The 8,575-nt window shown below is 48.7% G+C and overlaps 1 protein-coding gene across 1 annotated transcript; it reads left to right on the top strand.

The window, feature by feature from the left end:
- The first annotated feature begins 284 nt into the window (after positions 1 to 284).
- Positions 285 to 8,213, top strand: slbp2 (stem-loop binding protein 2). The gene is made up of 8 exons (XM_031562745.2): positions 285 to 368; positions 1,152 to 1,349; positions 2,089 to 2,166; positions 3,309 to 3,386; positions 3,649 to 3,795; positions 5,038 to 5,208; positions 6,568 to 6,766; positions 7,929 to 8,213. The coding sequence occupies exons 1-8, from the start codon at positions 337 to 339 to the stop codon at positions 8,157 to 8,159; spliced, it is 1,134 nt and encodes a 377-aa protein (XP_031418605.1). The 5' UTR covers positions 285 to 336; the 3' UTR covers positions 8,160 to 8,213.
- The last annotated feature ends 362 nt before the right edge of the window (positions 8,214 to 8,575 follow it).

Raw genomic sequence — 8,575 nt, 5'->3', positions numbered from 1 at the left:
CTCAATGAAAATGGTCATGGTGAATGTTTAAGAGATCACAGCTGTAGTTACAAGACAGCGGGAAGTGCTATGTATTTCTATGAGTCATGCTTCGAAACTGGTCGTGGGAATAAAAAGTAGGCTGTTGTTGATGAAAATGGAACTGTTACTCGTGTACTTTTTGACTTCACAAACATTTACAAACTAAACACAACACGATTTCAACGATGAGTTGAAAATGAGGCCTGATAAATTATCCGTGACCATTGCTCCACCCACTTCACCTGAAAATAGTTAGAATCTGATTCGGACTTTTTAAAATGGCATTTTCCAGCTGCGGCCGCAGTCGAAGTCGGCATGTCAACATTCCAAAGGTCTTCGGAGTTAAGGTCAGTTATCGAACCGATTGCTTACTGCTTGTTTCAGTATTTCATCCATGGGATAATATTATCATGGTACTTAGGTTTTGCGTGTCCAATACTCAGATGTACAGAGTATGTTTGCGTGACGGTTCTAATTTGTGCACAAATGCAGTAGACGTTGGAAACCAACGGATTTCTTTCCAGGTGAAACCCCCAAGACGATTAGTGAAACTTTTGAATGAGTATCTTTACCACCCTTTTTCACGTCATCCAACGCTGCCGCTATCGGTCCCGAAATACCTTCGGCAGGTCTACTACGGTAGCTCAGCGCCTCGTCAGAGCCACATACGTTTCGGAGTAGAAGTTTTCATTTTGCCAAGGCTATGCAGAGGATGCTTAATGACGACGCGTAGGGCAGCTGACTCTGAAACGGGTTCGACCGTGAACTGGCAGTGACCTAGATGATGGACAGACAGAGAGAGGGAGGGAGAGAAAGAGATAACTGGCAGTGATCTAGATGATGGACGGAGGGAGGGAGGGAGAGAAAGGGAGAATTGGCAGTGACCCAGCAGGTCGGTCCCAGATTCAAACCAAGTCAGGGCAAGATTAATCATAGAACCTGCTGCTCTCGCGAACCCGCACTGTGGGTGGGGATGGGAGTTTTTAGTGTGGGTACGCGCGTGTATGCGTGTTCGAGTTTGTTCGTGTTCCCTTAAACCCTAGACAGAGGGGAGATGTAAAAAGTAAGTTGACTGTTGTGCTATGCTCATAGCTGTTTGTTTTGTTGTTTGTTTTTCTCGTCCAATGCAGAGGCTTCCCCGTACCCTTATGGCCTGGTTTCCCTGAGCAGGCTCTCAGTCTTGGTGCTGGAGACCCCTTCAGTCTCGGGCCTGGAGAGCCCCTCAGTCTCGGTGCTGGAGCCCCTTTCAGTTTTGGTGCTGGAGTTTCCCTCAGTATGGAACCCTGGCTACTGCCAGGCTGCAGCTCTGTCTACGACCGCTTGGTCAGGTAGCGCTCTCTCCCTCTCTCTCTCTCTCCCTCTCTCTCTCCCTCTCTCTCTTGCTATCCCTCTCTCTCCCCCTCTCTCTCTCCCTCTCTCTCTTGCTATCCCTCTCTCTCCCCCTCTCTCTCTCCCCCTCTCTCTCGATATCCCTCTCGCTCTCTCTCTCGCTCTCTCGTTATCCCTCTTGCTCTCTCTCTCCCTTTTCCTTTTCTCTTTTTTTTTTCTCTCTCTTATTCTCTTTTTCTGTCTTTTTCTATCTTTCTGTCGCTTTTTTTTTCTCATTCTCTTTCGGTCTTTCTTTTTTTCTCTCTCTTTCTCTCTCTCTCTCTTTTTCTCTCTCGCTCGCATACCTCTGTGCCATTCAACTCAGTCTAGGCTGTATAAACCCTATTGCATGACCTCTGTATGCGAGTGCCATCCAACTCCGACTAGGCTGTATATGACCTCTGTATGCGAGTGCCATCCAACTCCGACTAGGCTGTATATGACCTCTGTATGCGAGTGCCATCCAACTCCGACTAGGCTGTATAAACCCTACTGCATGACCTCTGTATGACCTCTGTATGCGAGTGCCATCCAACTCCGACTAGGCTGTATAAACCCTATTGCATGACCTCTGTATGACCTCTGTATGCGAGTGCCATCCAACTCCGACTAGGCTGTATAAACCCTATTGCATGACCTCTGTATGACCTCTGTATGTGAGTGCTATCCAACTCCGACTAGGCTGTTGTGTTTCCCCAGTGATATGGGAGCGAGTCCACGGCCCCTTCAGATGGGTGACAACAACGCTGCGGCAGTCTCTTCTCAGAAGCCTCGCAGGTCTCGTCCACATCTCCTGGTCCCCGTCTCTCCTCACTAGTGTGGACTTACTAGGTCACCTACAGGACATGAGCAGACTTACTAGGTCACCTACAGGACATGAGCAGACTTACTAGGTCACCTACAGGACATGAGCAGACTTACTAGGTCACCTACAGGACATGAGCAGACTTACTAGGTCACCTACAGGACATGAGCAGACTTACTAGGTCACCTACAGGAAATGAGCAGACTTACTAGGTCACCTACAGGAAATGAGCAGACTTACTAGGTCACCTACAGGAAATGAGCAGACTTACTAGGTCACCTACAGGAAATGAGCAGACTTACTAGGTCACCTACAGGACATGAGCAGACTTACTAGGTCACCTACAGGAAATGAGCAGACTTACTAGGTCACCTACAGGAAATGAGCAGACTTACTAGGTCACCTACAGGACATGAGCAGACTTACTAGGTCACCTACAGGACATGGGCACAGACTTACTAGGTCACCTACAGGAAATTGGCAGACTTACTAGGTCACCTACAGGAAATGAGCACAGACTTACTGGGGGTGTAGCAGTGTGGACTTACTAGGTGACCTACAGGAAATTGGCAGACTTACTAGGTCACCTACAGGAAATGAGCACAGACTTACTGGGGGTGTAGCAGTGTGGACTTACTAGGTCACAGGAAATTAGCTGTAATGGGAAGGCACTGCACAAACTGCCAAGGCATGCTTTCTGTTTCCTAGAAACCCAGTACAGTACTGTGCCCTGTATGTACCTGTCCAAGCCATGTATGATCTTTACAGTACAGTACTGTGCCCTGTATGTACCTGAGAGCACCTCCCTTCCTAACGGGCACCTTGACTAGCGCTTAACTTGCACTTCAGCAGTTACATTCCTGCACTTCTTTTTCCTTTCTAGGTCGTTTTTCTAATTCTTATGTAAAAGTAGTATTTATTGTTACACCATGTTTTTTTTATTGCTCTTAGCTTGACTGTTCTCTCCCTTGTACGTCGCTTTGGACAAAAGCGTCTGCTAAATGACTAAATGTAAATGTAATGTACCTGTCCAAGCCATGCATGATCTTTTGAACAAGTGTTGTGACTTGGTGATATTTTCTTTACTGAAGTGCTTTCTGGTCGTCGTCAACAGGTCCTCCATCCTAGAGCGCTGTATCCTGCGAATATCCTCCGCCGCAGTCCAGACAGACGAGACGGATATGGTCACCAGGTCATGTGACCATGCACATCCCAAACATAACCTCTGACCCCTCTCCCCTCAGCTATCTATGTTTTTGTGAAACCAGTCTTGTATAATAATCACTGATCACCCAGGACTTAATTGCTAATCATATTCTGCAGCTGCCTGGTCTGGACCATGCCCTCTCTATGCTAGGCTAGGCTAGGCTATGCTATGCTATGCTACTCTTTGGCCATCTATGTGCCAGGGAGTGCTAGAATTGCTCGTTACTCTGTAATCCTCTTTTGTTCAGGTCCCCGTCAAAGCCCTTTTGGTGTTCTCGTAATGTGGACCCGTCGCGTTTTGAGACCAACGAGTCTGTTCTGAAGAGACGCCAGAAACAGATTCAGTATGGGAAGAACACTCAAGGCTACCAGAACTACCTGCAGCAGGTGCCCAAGTATGCGCTACTAAGCTCTCTGCCCGTGCTAACCGCTAGCCCAAGTATGCGCTACTAAGCTCTCTGCCTGTGCTAACCGCTAGCTCAAGTATGCGCTACTAGCTCTCTGCCCGTGCAATCTTGGGATGTAGATTGAGCATAGGGATGGGAATTGATAAGATTTTAACATTTCGATTCCATTATTGATTTTGATTATCGATCCGATTCGAGATCCGAGATTTCAAACGGGTTTATTAACATTCATTTTCTTTAATATAATTTTCTCTGAATAGATGATAATATATATATATATAATTCCAACCACAAGTAACTATGACTGATTTGGTAATGGGTTTCATAAATTTTTTGTAATAAAACATATAAACTAAAAAATTAGATGGGGGAGCCTGGAAAAGAATCTTATCAAATGAGGATCCATCCCTGGACTAATTTGTGGCAGTTTAGGGGTCCTTGATATACAAGAGTTTGAAAACTGCTATGCTAAATAATATTTGACCATGCAAAGTTTTTGTTTTTTTAAGTGTATATCCCTTAAACTAAAAATAACGATATGACATAAACAAATAGTAAAAAGCTGGTTTACACAATGAAACAACGAAATAGACGTTTTGCAAGCATTGCAAGTGGCCCTGTGGTCATCTTTTTGCGTGAAATATATAACCACACTTTTGAACGCCTCTGCCTAGACGCCATGTTGGCTGCGGTCTCAACGAAATAAGGCTGCGTGCGTGTGACGTTATTGCGCATGCACAAATCATTAAGGACTCCGGCTAACGATTACAAGGAATCGTTCCACTGGGAACCGGTTCTCGATTCCCATCCCTAATTGAGCCTCATCTGTTGTGTTGTAGTCAGGTTTCGGGTTGTTTTTGCCAGTATATTGAAGGAATGTTTTTCCACAAATCAGATTTTTTTTTTTTTTTGTTTGCAGCCAGACCACACACACACACACACACTCTCTCTCACACACACACACACACACACACACACACACGCGCACACTCTCTCATACACACACTCTCTGACACACACTCTCTCTCTCTCTCTCTCTCTCACACTCACACTCTCTCTCTCTCTCTCACACACACTTTCTCTCTCACACACACACACACACACACACACTCTCCAGAGACCTCAGACCATTTGTATCCTCTGTTAAGCGCACACACATTTGAATGCAGCATCTGACTAATTGGCCTGCGTGTTTCCTCTTGTTGTGTGGGTGTACACGCACGATTGCAGACATCTTCGGGTTCCCGGTCTGCATCCATCCACTCCTAACAAATACCACAAGTACAGCCGCCGGTCCTGGGACGCCCAGGTGCGCCTGTGGAGGAAGGCGCTGCACGCCTGGGACCCCACTCTCTCCGCCCAGAGCGAGGCGGAGTCTCCACCTGAGGCGGAGCATCTGTGAGTGCACCTCACACACGAGACGGCTCACACACACACACGAGACGGCTCACGCACACGAGACGGCTCACACACACACACACACACACACACACACACACACACGAGACGGCTCACACACACGAGACGGCTCACACACCAGACGGCACACACACACACACACACACACACACACACACACACGACGGCTCACACATGAGACGGCTCACACACCAGACGACACACACACACACACGACGGCTCACACATGAGACAGCTCACACACACACACACACACACACACACACACACACACGAGACGGCTCATACACACACAAGACGGCTCACACACACACACGAGACGGCTCACACATGAGACGGCACACACACCAGACATTTTTTTGACAGAAGGGGGGCGGTGTCAGTGGGGTTGATTTATTTTATGTGTTTAATGTGTTTTATTTTTATATGTGTATGTGTTTTTCTTTATGTATTTAATGTGTATTATAATATTTGTTTGGATTCCCTAACCAAGGGTTACACTCTTATTCACTCTTGGTCAGGCACTCCGTAATCAACCACATCTGGGTAAAGGCTGCCGAGCACACAACATGCCCCTCATGCAGCTATGCCTTAGGGCTATGTGGCTAGGGAAGTAAGCTTTGGCTAAGGGCTATGTGGCTAGGGAAGTAAGCTTTGGCTGAGGGCTATGTGGCTAGGGAAGTAAGCTGTGGCTAGGGAAGTAAGCTTTGGCTGAGGGCTGTGTGGCTAGGGAAGTAAGCTTTGGCTAAGGGTTATGTGGCTAGGGAAGTAAGCTTTGGCTAAGGGCTATGTGGCTAGGGAAGTAAGCTTTGGCTAAGGGCTGTGTGGCTAGGGAAGTAAGCTTTGGCTGAGGGCTATGTGGCTAGGGAAGTAAGCTTTGGCTGTGGGGCTGTGTGACTAGGGAAGTAAGCTTTGGCTAAGGGCTATGTGGCTAGGGAAGTAAGCTTTGGCTGTGGGGCTAGGGAAGTAAGCTTTGGCTAAGGGCTATGTGGCTAGGGAAGTAAGCTTTGCCTGAGGGCTGTGTGATTAGGGAAGTAAGCTTTGGCTGTGGGGCTGTGTGACTAGGGAAGTAAGCTTTGGCTAAGGGCTATGTGGCTAGGGAAGTAAGCTGTGGCTAGGGAAGTAAGCTGTGGCTAGGGAAGTAAGCTTTGCCTGAGGGCTATGTGGCTAGGGAAGTAAGCTTTGGCTAAGGGCTATGTGGCTAGGGAAGTAAGCTTTGGCTAAGGGCTGTGTGGCTAGGGAAGTAAGCTTTGGCTAAGGGCTTTGTGGCTAGGGAAGTAAGCTTTGCCTGAGGGCTGTGTGATTAGGGAAGTAAGCTTTGGCTAAGGGCTGTGTGATTAGGGAAGTAAGACAGCCACTGTGTGTGTGTGTGTGTGTGTGTCCGCCCCACAGACAGGGCCTGCTGGGTCAGGTGGATGAGGAGAGGAGTGTGGCGGTGGACAGACAGCTGGACGCTCCGCCAGGATCAAACTCACTGTTGTCCCCCCAGCCAGCTGGCAGGGCTGCACACGGACAGGAAATGTGTTCCTCTGCTCCCAAGGTCTGTCTGTCTGTCTGTCTGTCTGTCTGTCTGTGTTCCTCTGCTCCCAAGGTCTGTCTGTCTGTCTGTGTCTGTCTGTCTGTCTGTCTGTCTGTCTGTCTGTCTGTGTGTTCCTCTGCTCCCAAGGTCTGTCTGTCTGTCTGTCTGTCTGTTTCTGTCTGTCTGTGTCTCTCTGTCGCTGTGTCTGTCTGTCTCTGTCTGTCTCTGTGTCTGTGTCTGTGTCTGTGTCTGTGTCTGTGTCTGTGTCTGTGTCTGTGTCTGTGTCTGTCTGTCTGTGTCTCTGTGTCTGTCTGTGTCTGTCTGTGTCTGTCTGTCTGCTCCCAAGGTATGTCTGTCTGTCTGTCTGTCTGTCTGTCTGTCTGATCCCAAGGTCTCTCTGTCTCTCTGTCTCTCTGTCTGTCTGTCTGTCTGTCTGTCTGTCTGTCTGTCTGTCTCTTTGTCTCTGTCTGTGTTCCTCTGCTCCCAAGGTCTGTCTGTCTGTCTGTGTCTGTGTCTGTGTCTGTCTGTCTGTCTGTGTCTCTCTGTCTCTGTGTCTGTCTCTGTCTGTCTCTGTGTCTGTGTCTGTGTGTGTGTGTGTGTGTGGGGGGGGGGGCTGTTCTCCCATTTCACAACATGTTTATACAGATGTGGGTGTCTACTGTAGGTGTGGGTGTCTACTGTAGGTGTGCAGCTATTGGTAGTGGTTCTATTGATTATTGGTAGTGGTTCTATTGATTATTGATAATGGTTCTATAGATTATTGGTAGTGGTTCTATGAATAATCCTTCATGTTGGGATTCTAAATCCAATCTGAACTGAACTGAACTGATTGTCTATAGATGTGTACTGAGGCATTGAGCTCAAGAGCTGCTGCATCCTCGGACCGGTTCAGCCCTTATCTGCTGTCGGCCCAGTTCTGTGTACTGTATGACTGTGGTTTGTGTGTGTGTGTGTACGAGTGTGGTTTGTTTGTGTGTGTACTGTATGAGTGTGGTTTGTGTGTGTGTACGAGTGTGGTTTGTTTGTGGGTGTACTGTATGTGTGTGTGTGTGTGTGTGTGGTTTGTGTGTGTGTACGAGTGTGGTTTGTGTGAGTGTGGATTGTGTGTGTGTACGAGTGTGGCTTGTGTGTGTGTACGAGTGTGGTTTGTGTCTGTGTACGAGTGTGGTTTGTGTGCCCGCAGGAAGAGCTTTCAGTCTCCAGGGAGCGGCCCACCCAGCCGGGCCTGGGCTACAGCTTCAAGAGCGAGCTCAGTGCCGAGGAGAACGTCCTGGGCTGCAGCTTCAAGAGCGAGCTCAGTGCCGAGGAGAACGTCCTAGGTTACAGCTTCAAGAGCGAGCTCACCGCCGAGGAGAACGTCCTGGGCTGGCTGCGCTTCCTGCTGGAGGCCGGGGACCACTCGCCCCGCTCCTGAGCCCCCACTCGCCCCGCTCCTGAGCCCCCACACCCCCTCTACCTCAACACCCACCCCCCTCTACCTCAACACCCACCCCCCACCTCTCCCCTCCACCCCGCCCCCCTCTCCACTGTCTCTTCACTGGAGGTGTGTGCACACACAGACACACAGACACACAGACACACAGACACACAGACACACAGACACACAGACACACACAGACACACACAGACACACACAGACACACACAGACACACACAGACACACACAGACACACACAGACACACACAGACACACAGAGACACACAGAGACACACAGAGACACACAGAGACACACAGAGACACACAGAGACACACAGAGACACACAGAGACACACAGAGACACACAGAGACACACAGAGACACACACAGACACACAGAGACACACACAGACA

This window comes from Clupea harengus, chromosome 25 (assembly GCF_900700415.2).
Source record: "Clupea harengus chromosome 25, Ch_v2.0.2, whole genome shotgun sequence".
In the NCBI taxonomy this organism is placed as follows: Eukaryota; Metazoa; Chordata; class Actinopteri; order Clupeiformes; family Clupeidae; genus Clupea; species Clupea harengus.
This window is presented reverse-complemented; position numbering and strand designations above follow the sequence as displayed.